General features: G+C 36.8%; 1 protein-coding gene across 1 annotated transcript in view; it reads left to right on the plus strand.

Annotated features, from left to right (window-relative positions):
* The window catches only part of LOC138700466 (pikachurin-like), a 1,281,074-nt gene that overhangs the window by 778,489 nt on the left and 489,030 nt on the right, over positions 1–13,555 (plus strand). Inside the window, exon 5 of the mRNA XM_069827077.1 lies at positions 11,265–11,466. Coding sequence (XP_069683178.1) covers positions 11,265–11,466 — 202 coding nt within the window. The remainder of the gene's footprint in view (positions 1–11,264; positions 11,467–13,555) is intronic.

Below are 13,555 nucleotides of genomic sequence, written 5' to 3' on the forward strand. Positions count from 1 at the left end.
ATTCTACTGGGCAACGTCGACCAATCCAATGTCCAGGGAACTGTTTGTTCAGTCTGCTGCAACATTTCTGTGGCTTAACCTACCAGAATGAAAAATGATATCAAGTCTTTCCTCTTGCGATAATGTCATCATGAAAATCAAGAAATTTGTTATATGAAAGCTTCAAGTAATCACAACAATACATTCAAACTGGCACAGGTTAACCAAACAATAAAGCAGGAAAGTTAATTACCAGAATTGCATAAAAATACCATTTCCAAAGCCTCCTTAGTACTGTACCATGTTACAAAATATCTGTAGATGCAGTAACCAATGTTTGTGTCATTGTGACAGTTATCTTTAAATAACATGAAAACGATTAGAGATATCTCAAAACGGATTGCACCAGTGTTTTTCTCAGAAAATTTCACATGATTTTGAGTACTTACATGGCCCCCTTTCCATTTAAAATTTCAAAGTTGCATTCAAAATGGCGGCTTTTGAGACAGCTGAGAGCTAGAATCGAATGTGTCATTGGTAGAGCATTTGGTCATACAAATACTCGTAACTCCTATAGTAATCGAAAATCAAGCATATGGAAGATATTCTTATGGTTTCAGGCTTTTGATTCATCCTGTAAAACACTTGCACTCCTCTTCAATTATCAATTTATATTAAATAATCTCTGATACATGACTATCCATAATTGCAGCACGGATGTAAAGATAAAGAATGAAGGAATGTTATCGCCAATTATCCGAACCACAGTTTTAAATTGTTTATTCAAAGAAAGTTGCATATGGTTAGTTTTTATTTTTATTTCATGTACTGTACGACCATACATACGAAATATGAAAAGCCTGAAATCCCATAAGGGCAACGGCCTCCTACAGGAGAGTGTAGGGTGAGCTGAAGGTCTACTACACTTGGGGAGCCAGTCCAAGAGAGCTTACACTATACACTTACAAACTAAACGCATAAACAAATTATACAGGGACATCATTTTATTTTTACTTCAATTTTTATTGTACCTGAGTTTTTGAATGTACTTCACTCCCACCCCTTCTACTAAGGAAGTTCAAACTCCACACAGAACCAAGACCGCAGATAGTAAGCAGTACTGAGTTACTGAGTATAGTACGTTCCAGAAATATGTTCGCGTTTTCCAGTGACGAAAGAGCTTTCAATATTGAATCATATTTTCGCACAGGTACTGTTCGTTTGCCTACGTCGCATCCCGATTTCCCCCACCTGCTTCTACTCGCCCCTCTATAATAGCTGGGCTGTCTTATCTCTTTTCTGAAAACATTAATTTCTCTTAGGAACTGGAAGTTTACGTAATATTACACAGCTGTTTAATTTAACTTAAATAAAAGGGCCTCGTTAAGTAATTAACTGTCACGTGATTTCCTCCCTTTCTACAATCCTGCGGCATAACCACTTGGACGGACAGTAGATAGCATGTCTGAGTAATTTTATATTTTCGGGTCGGGCAGAAGTGAAGATTGAATTCACAGTACGTAGAGTAGGTACAGAATTATTTCAACATGAGTTACTAGTACGAAGGATGAAACTGGCAATTGGAATTAGATGCAATAGTCTATAGTGCGATAATATGCACAAAAGAACTGAAGCCTGTATCGAAATGAACGGCCACCATTTTCAAAATTGTGTTTAAATATTCATATTATGATTATTTTTCAATTTAACTTCTTTCTCTATATTGTACGCTAATGTGCTGTAGACAGTATAATATACACTGCATAATGAATACGTTCGCATGGATAACTCACTTCGTGAGTAAAAACACTTATTCTTAATACAGTACTGTACTTTGATTAAAGAAAAACCTAATGAAAATTATCAAACTCAAAATCGGGATATTTCCTAGTTTACGTAAATGGATGAACTACTTTTCTTCCTTCCTATACTTAGTAGAGTGATTTGTGTTTTACGCCAGTATCATGGAACTCCAGTCTTGGAGGGGGGAGCAAGCGGTGTTTCCGGTTCTCTAAAGGTATAGACAGGTTAATATTAAAAATGTTAGTAAAAATAAAATGATGTCCCTGTAGTAACTAAACACGAAAAACAATATAGACTAAACACATAAATTATGCAAACTAAACATCCACACAAAAATATGCAAACTGAACACGTAAATTATAATCTGAACACAACTGTTCACACTACACACACGATAAAAGAAAAAGAAAAAAATTGCACAAACTGAACACATACATAATATTAACTCACACACAAACTAAATATACAAAAACCTATATATATTGCACACATAAATTGTACAGCCTAAACACCCATACTATCTAAACTAAACGCACAAAAACGATACAATTGAACACAAAAATTATACTAACTAAATACCTGAACTATACCAACTATACACGGAGTCAAACTATCCAAACTAAAACACACAAAACCATACAATTGAACACAAAAATTATACTAACTAAATACCTGAACTATACCAACTACACACGGAGTCAAACTATCCAAACTAAAACACACAAAACCATACAATTGAACACAAAAATTATACTAATTAAATACCTGAACTATACCAACTACACACGGAGTCAAACTATCCAAACTAAAACACACAAAACCATACATAAGTAAAGTTATATTTTGTTTGGAATATGAAGAATTCTTATAATTTTAGTCCATTTAAAATACTATTTTGTTTGAATATGTGTACACGTAAAGATTTTGTAATAACCTTTGAATATTTGTTCATTATAAACTGTAGGCCTATAGTTATTTTGCACTTTTAATACATGAAGTAGCTTACTATTGTTGTTTCTAGACTTTTCATTTCCGACCCAATTATCCTGATTCCTGCATATCCGGATCATACTATCCACTATTAGTCCGGATAATCGGAGTTCTACTGTATTAATGAAAATAAACACTTCATAAATAGCATCTAGACAATAAAAGATTGTAAACACAAAACAAAGTTGTAGTGAAAAATGGTAACGAGCATTATATGTTAAATTATTTCACCTCACCTGAGCCATGTACCCCATCTTGTTACCACTGGGAGTGGCGAAAAGTGGAATGTTTCTATTCGAAGGGGTGGTTTGACTAACGACTCATAATGCTGCTTGAGAAAACACACAAGATACAGCGGGAACGAAGTGTTGACTGAAAACAGAATAAAACACACGGTTTCCACTTAGATTCTCCGAAATTTGAAACATGAAACAAACACATATTAGTTAGTTATGAACTTAGCCCATAAATTCAAAACAAGGCTATTCGTTCCAGACTATATCGTTAATTTGGTTTCGTTGTAACAAGTGGGGTTATAGCGTGCGGCATTTGCGAACATTTAACTTCATGTCTCCCATATGGACTGTAACCTCCGGACTGAACCAATCAAACGGCACGTACAGCATTATTGAAAACACTGCTTGTTTAAAACGAGCCTGAGGGGTGGAGAACTCGCAGTGTTTGAGGGTAATTATGTATCGCAGAGATTAGGTGGCCCATTCTCACGCGATCTGTCCAAATGATGTAATCACATATGCGCAAGTGTCGGTCAATTTGTGTAATAATCGTAGAATTAATTGGGTGTAACGGAGAATAGCTAATCTGCACCGAAGATTAATTATAAAATTCTTGGTTTAGGACAAAAATAGAGTTGGACTACACCACGGGCAGAAGGTTTTTCTAACTACACATTTATGTAAACTCTCCAAAATATTCTTCCGCGTTTGAAGAGTGACCAAATTCAACCTCGCAAATTTCTAGCGCAATAATTAATAATAGATCCGTATTAGAAACAACAACAACCATATTTCTTGGCTTAAAAGTCGATAATGTGTTAAATTGGAAAAATCATATTACAGAAATTACCCCCAAACTAAATTCAGCTTGTTTTGCTCTTAGATCTATGCAAAAGTAAATATCAATACCTTAAAAACAATATACTTTGCATACTTCCAATCGGTAATGAGTTTTGGAATAATATTCTGGTGAAATTCCACAGATAGTAACAGTATATTTCTATTACAAAAATTAGTAATTAGAATAATAGTAGGTGCCAAATCTAGGGAATCGTGTAGGGCTATTTTCAAAAAACTACAAATAATGCCCATGGCTTCTCAGTATATCTTTTCATTAATAATCTTCCTCGTATGTAATCGTGAAAACTTTGTAACTAATTCAACAGTTCATAGCATAAATACACGTCAAAAAAATGACTTTCATACTCCATCGGCAAGTCTATCGTACTATCAAAAAGGAGTGCGTTATATGGCAGTAAAAATTTTTAACAGCCTCCCTATCGATATAAAAAATGAAACTCAAAACATAAAATTATTTAGCGCCAAATTAAAGAAGTACCTAATTTCTCACGCCTTCTATTCTGTAGGTGAATTCATGACAATCAATAACACTTCATGAAATTGGTACTTTGTGTTGTACTAGTAGACTATATTGTAAATCTCATCTGTATATATTTCATCTAGATTGTGACTGTAAATTAAGATTTTATGATAGTATTAAGTTTTTTAACTTGTTCCATATTCTAGCTGTGAGCAATGTATGAATACCATGGAATGTTAATAATAAATGCAATACAATACAATACAATACAATACAATACCAGACGTCCTCTTTCGTGCGGACATGTCCTCTTTTTCAGACCTTTCTCCGGGGTCCGGGCGGATTTAAAAAAAATCAAGAAATATCCTTTTTTTCGTAACTTGTATCTATGCGTGATATTTTGAAATTATCTGATTTAAATTCTTTTTCAACTAGAGTCGGCGGCAATTCGGAAGGCGGTAGTCTGCTAGCGTTTGCGTCGAGAGATAGATAGAGAGAGCAAGGCAGCGTACAACATTGCCACATCGTACTTTACGAGCACGTGCAATACTAATAATGCAGCAGAGAATTTAAATTATCGAAAGACAATAATAACCTTAGCTGTCGATTACTATAAGCATAACACCAAACAAACCTTCTTTCCTTCACTAACAATATTCTTTGCACGGTTCTCAGTCCCACACCACATGCTTCTGCAGTTGTTTTTTGCGCGTTGGCAACGTTGCAGCCAGCATCAAGATGGCCGGCAGCGTTCTGCTCGTTAACGTTTTTAAAATAATTATACACCTTAAACACTATTTTTCGCGCCTGCCTGTGCAATACCTGTCTTTTTACAGTCTCTTCTTCCATTTATTTATCTTAAAAAAAACACACACTCACACTCTCTCTCTCTCTCTCTCTGGAAGTACTTGTTACAGACTGATTCCGATTGGTTCTATTGTACAAGCTTGTGACGTCACATACCAGAAATGCTACGGCGCATATAGCAGCCGACCGCCTTCCGAACTGCCACTTCCTTGTTATGGTCGTTGCTCACAGGTAGCTAGTAAATCGAGAGATCGAAGTGTGAATGAAAATCAAAATAGATATTTTCTATCCTCTTTAACAATTATAGTTTCCCTGACTTTTATATGTACCTAACTGTAAAAACATTATTTTATTATTATTATTATTATTATTATTATTATTATTATTATTATTATTATTATTATTATTATTATTATTATTATTATTAAATTTATTCTCTGATGAAACAAATACTGGGGCATTTGAAAAGGCAACATAGTTACTGTTTCACACGAAGTTTACTTTTGATATTACATACTTCAAATATAGTGTCCTGCCATGTCAACAATACGTTGCCAAATTCTTAGAAGACGGCGGACTCCATCTGCAGCAGCATTTCTGGATATCTCTTTCACTCAGTGGCGGCTCCTGCATATTTCTTAAGAGGAGGAAAGAAGTTAACAGCGCAAAATGACACATTCTTGAGAGAAACATGCTATAAATTAGCCTACATGCATACTTGTAAGACCAGGTAGTGTTGGGGTTGGCCTTCCCTTTTGTATAGCAATAATCTGTTTTTGTAAACTGAGTTTCCTAAATTGTCCAAAATATAATATGTTTTCACTTCCATTCATTGTTGAATAACTGCACAAATTAACAATTACAAGGAAATTCACAACCTCGCAGCATTTTTCATGCACACTAAAGCATCACACGTGTTGGAAGAGACCAGCTACTAACACGTAACCGGAACCGTTTTACGGAAATGGGAATAGGAAATAATCTGTTAGGAAAGCGAGAACACTGCGCCCACCCACGTGGTCTGTGTTGCCATATGTACATTTTACAAGTTCAGTATCACATGCTTTTGAAGAATTTCAGTTCTTGTTAAGTCATATTACCATTATTGTTCAAAGCTGCCGGTGGCCGATTATTTTTTTTATGTTAAAAATAATGTAGTTTGCAGTACCTTCAATGTCAAATATATTTGTACATAACTGACAACTTGGCTGTTGTCCTGTCTAGTAGACAATGAATGGAAGTGAATTTCAGAGGCCAAAAAGATCTGTGATACTAACTTAGAACTACTTCCTCTTTGTTTTAAATAAATCCAACTTCAACTTTCAGATATCCTCGTAAGTTTCAAATCACGAATAGTAGCTTATATAAAGTGCAATGAATAATATATTTTGATTTATAATTTTTAAAAAAGTTTATATGGTGTCTTTCATAGCTTTGCGTTAAAACTGTTTTTATTGTGTCTCCTCCTAGATGACGTGTTATAGTCTGGTTGAATGCAGCATTGTTAGATGGCAGCGGTAGCGAGCTTGCTGCACGACCAGTCGGTTTCTATTTCCCTCCCATGCGCTGATTCAGAGGAGGATCTCCTCCCTATCCGTTCATTTACTTGCTTTAAAACTCTGCTTCTTTCTCTGGCCGCTAGCGCGCTGTTGTCTATGTGTGTTAACTGCAGTAAAGGAGGAATGGATTAACTTTCCTCCACACAAACAATCTCGCATCCTTCTCACAGTTTTCGAGCAGCACATGAGTGCGCTTGGTTTAAAACTCGATCAACCGAAGTTTTCTTATAGCTGTGAACTTAAAAATTATCGAATCTTCCTCGAATTTCAAGGCATATATTTCATTTGGTATTTATTTTCAAAAGAAGAAAATGTGAGGAGGACGTTCCTCCCTTCCCTCCCCCGAGGAACCGCCACTGCTCTCACTGATCAATCTAAAGCTTTTCGGATGTCAACTCTTGACTGAAAGCGAATGCCTGGCTTCCACCCAACTTGCAATAGTTCAGTATGGTAGGACTTCTCTCCACAGGCTTCTTGTAATGCCCTGAAGCACTGAGTTGCATGTATGTATTTATTTACACTGCAAGTGGGCAAGCACCCGGTGGCAGTGGTATACACAATAAAATTACAATACACAATACAATTATATATACAATACATAAGAATACACAATACATTTATACACAATAACTACAATTAATAATAATACATTGGTACTGATAATAATCTTTCTCTTTATTCTCATCTAACTCACGGTAGTGGCCCTATGACACATATCACTGAAACTTTAGAACACATTTTACTGCATGTTTTTCTCTTGCAACTTGGGTTTTATGAAGCACCTGTGTTCGTGCCTTTAGGGCTGTACTGTTTACTACAGGGACATTATTTTATTTTTACTAACGTTTTTAATATTAACTTGCCTATACCTCTGGATCAACGCCGTTTGCTCCCCCCTTCCACGACTGGAGTTCGATGATACTGGCGTAATATACAAACAAATCACTTCACTAGGTATAGGAGGGAAGAAAAGTAGTTCATCCATTTACGGAAACTAGGAAATATCGCGCTTTTGAGTTTGATAATTTTCATTAGGTTTTTGTTTAATCAAAATACAGTACAGTATTAACAATGAGTGTTTTTATCACGAACTGAGCTGTCCATGCGGACGTATTCATTATGCAGTGTATATTATACTGCCTACAGTACATTAGCGTACAATATAGAGAGTGAAGTTAAATTGAAAAATAATCATAATATGGATATTTAAACACAGTTTTTAAAATGGTGGCCGTTCATTTCGATACAGGATTCAGTTCTAATGTGCATATTATCGCACTATAGAGTATTGTGCCTAATCCCAATTACCAGTTCTTCGTACTAGTAACTCATGTTGAAATAATTCTGTACATATTCTATAAAAGAGTACCTTACGTACTGTAAATTCAACCTTCACTTCTGCCCGATCCGAAAAGATAAAATTACTCAGACATACTATCTACTGTCCGTCCAAGTGGTTATGTCGTAGGGTCATAGAAAGGAAGGAAATCACGTGACAGTTAATTACTTAACGAGGCCCTTTTATTTAAGTTATTTGTAACAGTTGTATAATATTACGTAGACGTCCAATTCCTAACAGAAATTAATGTTCTCAGAAAAGAGCTAAGACAGCCCAACCACTAGCTGGCGAATAAAAGCAGGTGGGGGAAACCGGGATACGACGTAGGCAAATGGACGACAGTACCCGTGAGAAAATGATTCAATATTGAAAACTCTTTCGTCACTGGAAAACGCGAACATATTTTTGAAACGTACTGTTTATTATGACCGTAAGGCTGCTATGTATGTATGTATGTATGTATATGCGGTCTTGGTTCTGTGTGGAGGACGGTTAAACATCATTAGTGGGAGGGGTGGGAGTGAAGTACATTAAAAAAACTCAGGTACAATAAAAATTCAAATAAAAATAAAATGATGTCCCTGTACAAATCAGAAACAGCCACTTTTTTATATAATGTAGTAAACTTTATTGTACATAAATAAATACAATATAGTTGAGAATAACAAGAACAGAGAAAGGAAAAAACAAAAATAAAATAACTTGACACTTGTTTATGGGTACTGCCCACTGGCAATCCCAGAAGTACCCTATAGCCTCATGTCACTATGCCGTTTTCTTTTTAGTCTTCTGTGGGCTGGATCTTGCGGTGGATTAGTGACAATGACTTGAAGTAGCGGATTCATGTGGTTTAGGAAGGAGTTGTACAGTCTGATGTAGCTGTCTTAGGACCTCCATCACCTCAGGAATACAGAGGTCATAGTGCAGGTTCTTGTTGCTAATATACCAAGGTGCACCAGACATCAGCCTCAAATAGTGATTTTGCATGACCTGTATTCTTCTTATTTGTGATGCAGAAGCAGATCCCCAAATTGAACATCCATATTGCCACACAGGGCGCACGATTGAAATATTAGATAAGTCTCTTGTAGTGTAGAGGCAATGGAGATTTGTCTTGAATAATGTGTTTTAGCAGGTAGATTCTGTCTAATTCTTTTAACAATAGCCGATATGTGGTTATGCCAAGTAAGTTTGCTATCCAAGATTAATCCAAGATATTTGACATATTGAGCCATTGGTACTTCTGAACCACATAATGTTACTGGGTAATTTACAGTGTTTCTCTTATAAGTAAATTTGACTAAATTTGATTTTTGAGGATTCATAATTACTCGCCATTGCTTACACCAGGGCTGGGCACATTGCGTGATTCTGAGAAATGAGCGCTGTGTGCTTTAAAGGCGGATCTTGCGAGCGCTGTGACGTATACATACTGTACGTCATTCAGTGTCGGTGCAATGGTGACTCTGCAGTATGATGGCGTACTTTAAAGACGGAGCTTCCGCTCATACACTAAAGCGTCCCGCTACTCCCAGTGCTTTTAATGTATGATGGGAGGAGGAGTTCTTTTTGGTAGAGAGCAGTGGATTAGCAAAGTGTTTAATTTGACATAAAACACTCCAACTGATTAAGAAGTTCAATATCCAACGACATTATTCTTTACAACATGCTACTGAATATGACAATATGTTGGTAATGAACGCCATAAATTAATACAACTTAAAGAATATGTTTCTCAGGTACATAATATTAGAGTATCTATTTGATATTTACATTGCATTATAAGTTATTATACATTTAGTAATATATATTTTTAAATTATACAAGTATTATGATATATCATAGTATAGTATATTACAGTTCATGATATATTATCATGTACTTACTACTTACTGGCTTTTAAGGAACCCGAAGGTTCATTGCCGCCCTCACATAAGCCGCCATTGGTCCCTATCCTGAGCAAGATTAATCCAGTCTCTATCATCATATCTCACCTCCATCAAATCCATTTTAATATTACCTTCCCATCTACCTCTCGGCCTCCCTAAAGGTCTTTTTCCCTCCGGCCTCCCAACTAACACTCTATATGCATTTCTGGATTCGCCCATACTTGCTACATGCCCTGCCCATCTCAAACGTCTGGATTTAATGTTCCTAATTATGTCAGGTGAAGAATACAATGCGTGCAGTTCTGCGTTGTGTAACTTTCTCCATTCTCCTGTATCTCATGTATCATATTATATATCATGAACTGCAATATACTATACTATGATATATCATAATATTTGTATAATTTAAAATTATATATTACTAAATGTACTGTAATAACTTATAATGCAATATAAATATCGAATATATACTGTTATATAATGTACCTGAAAAATATTTTCTTTTAAGTTGTATTAATTTATGGTCATATCATATCATATCATATATTATATTATATTATATTATATTATATTATATTATATTATATTATATATTAACAGGATGACAACAATGCACTTAGTGAATCGGCTATGAGAATTAGCTACGAAATTTGCCACGAAATTGCAAAGGAATTGAAAACATTCAACGAAGGTGAATTAAGCAAGCGATGTTTAATTATATTGGCAGATGAACTCTGTCCACAGCAAGTAGGGGAAGTGGAAGCCATACGCCTGTCTCGTAGAACCGTGGTGAGGAGATTGCAGTATGTGCGTATGGGTTATGTAAATAAGCCTAATGATTTGTGTGTGTGCATAGAGCGAAGTTTATTCCATTAAATTAATAAGAGTGTTATAAATTCTGTACTGTACAATGGATTGATGTAATATCCTTATAAACTATTATGTACTGACAGACTGAATGACTAGAACAACCGAGGCTCTTGTTACATTAATGCAGGGAAGGTAGCTGTAATGCGAGTCCGCCACTGCGTGAGCGTTCTGCTCTGGCTTGGAATTGAAGTGCCTTGCGGAGCGAGAGCAGCTCTGGCCGACTAAATGGAGCCGCTCTAATGCCCGGCCCTGGCTTACACCATGTGGAGAAACAGCCACTGTATTTACAGAATATGACTACTTCGAGACTTTCATTATTTCAGATTTATGAAACAATCACTGTTCCATTATGTAGCACAAGATTTCAATGTCCATCGCTAGGAGCGCTGATTTACAACATTGTTGCCATTATCGTATGCCCTAGCATATCGGAAATGATGGATTAATTCAGTGTTTTCGTTTGTATTTCAGATGTGGAGATTCGGTCACCGCGGTTCACAGGCCAAGGCTGGCTCGCGTTCCCCGCGCTTCGCGCCGCGTACAAGCACGTGCAGCTGGAGCTGGAGTTCCGCCCAGAGGCGTGGGACGGGATATTGTTCCTGACAGGAGAGCGGGATGATATGGCAGGAGACTTCATGGCACTCCTGCTACATCAGGGCTTCGTCGAGTTCAGGTAGCGTGCTGTAATATCCACAATAAATTAAGTACTCATATCTCATCACTAGACTTCGTGGAATTGCCACGAGAATCGTAAGGTTTACTACGCTCGCGGTATAGACTGTATGAGAAGGGGACGTGCAACGGATCGAGTATGCCTCTGATGTAAACACTGAGCAGTATACTGCGGTTACAATAAAACCTGTATCCTGCATTCAAGAAATATAATGAATGATCATTGAAGTAGCGAATGTCTAAACATGTAAATACACAATTATTTTGTAGTGAGATATATTAACTCTTAAAATTTAATGTAATATACTCGCATCATCCTTGAATATGTGCATTGCAGTGAAGAGTTACGTACATTTTGAGCGACTGCAAAGTAACCTCCTCCGATGGTCACTTAAACAGTTTTTATTTTGGGAAAATGTACGTTCAACATCACATGATGTAATAGGTGCATATTTGAAGAACGGAAAGTCACTACTTTTTAACACACCAACTTCACACATCTTGTCGTGACGTGATAGTACATCATTTATAGTAGGAAGTTGTGAATAGGCAGAATTTTTAGCAATAATGTTTCTCAACTTACATTTCACTTTTTCTGAAATTAATGATATTTTGGATAACGATTTGTGATACATTATCCACTATATTAAGGGCTTCTGAGAGTTGTAGTTTAGACAATTCTAACAGGGTGATGCTTTTGGACACGATTTTAAAATTAGAATCAATGAACAGAATTATCTTCCAATAGCTGTTAGAAGGCAATGATTTTACAGCTGCAACAGCGGAACTGTCTGTGCTATCTAATGCATCAATTACCTCCATTATTTTGCCGTAATATTCTGAATAATAATTAACAGCATCCAATCACGTTTTTCAAAGGGTAAAGACTAGCTGCGGGGGTAAGGGTATTCCAGGGGCAATTATTTGGAACAGCAACACACTCATTGTAGTATGTTTGATTGAATTCTTGTCTGCACTGAACAAAAGTTAAGCTTTGACTATTCCAACCACAGTAGTGCAAAAACAAGTTCTTACATAGGTATACATTAGCTGTAGCTGCTCTATCTACGAGGGGGATCCAGGAAATAACGACCATTTTTGTTGTAATAATAAAAAAAATATATATTTATTTGAAAAAACAAAGTCTGTTACATAATTGAAGCTTCCTTTACTTCTCTACATAATCACCACCTACATTTAAACATTTGTCGTATCTGTTCACTAGCTTTAGAATTCCCGTGTTATACTCCTCTGCCGCCAGTTCATTAAGCCAGGTGTTCACTGTCTTCTTCAACTCTTCATCACTTCCAAAACGCATACCACCCAGAAAGTCTTTCAGCTTAGTGAAAAGGTGAAAATCGCTAGGAGCAAGGTCTGGACTATAGGGCGGATGATCAAAGATTTCCCAACCGAATTGATCCAGCAATTCTCGAGTTGAAGCAGCAGTGTGCGGGCGGGCACAGATTTTGTGGTAGCCAAGATGTTGCGACACAATTTCACCAAGCAAAGAACGAGAAATGTCAGGAAAGGCAATATGCAATTCGGCGAGTGTGCGCCTGTCTTGCAAGATTCTGTCGTTCACTTTAGTCTTCAGGTCTTCTTTGATGAGTGATGGGCGTCCGGGTCGAGTTTCATCGTGGACATTTGTTCGCCGATTGTTGAACATTTTGCACCATTTTCTCACATTTCTTTCATTCATTACAGTATCACCATACACTTCTTTCAATTGCCGGTAAATGTCTGCAGGTTTCAAATGTCGGGCATTCAAAAATCGAATCACACTCCTCACCTCACAGTCGGCGGGATTATCAATCACGTCGTTCATTTTGAAGTAACACAAAATGCACAATGGCGACTTGTTGCAACCAGTACTCACAACATTATGAGAACACATGTTAAGGAAGCCAGTTGACCTTCAAACAAGGAAGGGGAGTCAGCTGCGCGGCGGGTATGCGCGACCGGTCGTTATTTCCTGGATCCCCCCTCGTATTTGGACCGGTCACAACTCTTAACATGAACTGCTTATACTACGAGACCGGGCGGTCGCTCACCTCCTCTATAGTACCGTACATCGGCAACCTGATTGCACG

This window comes from Periplaneta americana, chromosome 5 (assembly GCF_040183065.1).
Source record: "Periplaneta americana isolate PAMFEO1 chromosome 5, P.americana_PAMFEO1_priV1, whole genome shotgun sequence".
Classification (NCBI taxonomy): domain Eukaryota; kingdom Metazoa; phylum Arthropoda; class Insecta; order Blattodea; family Blattidae; genus Periplaneta; species Periplaneta americana.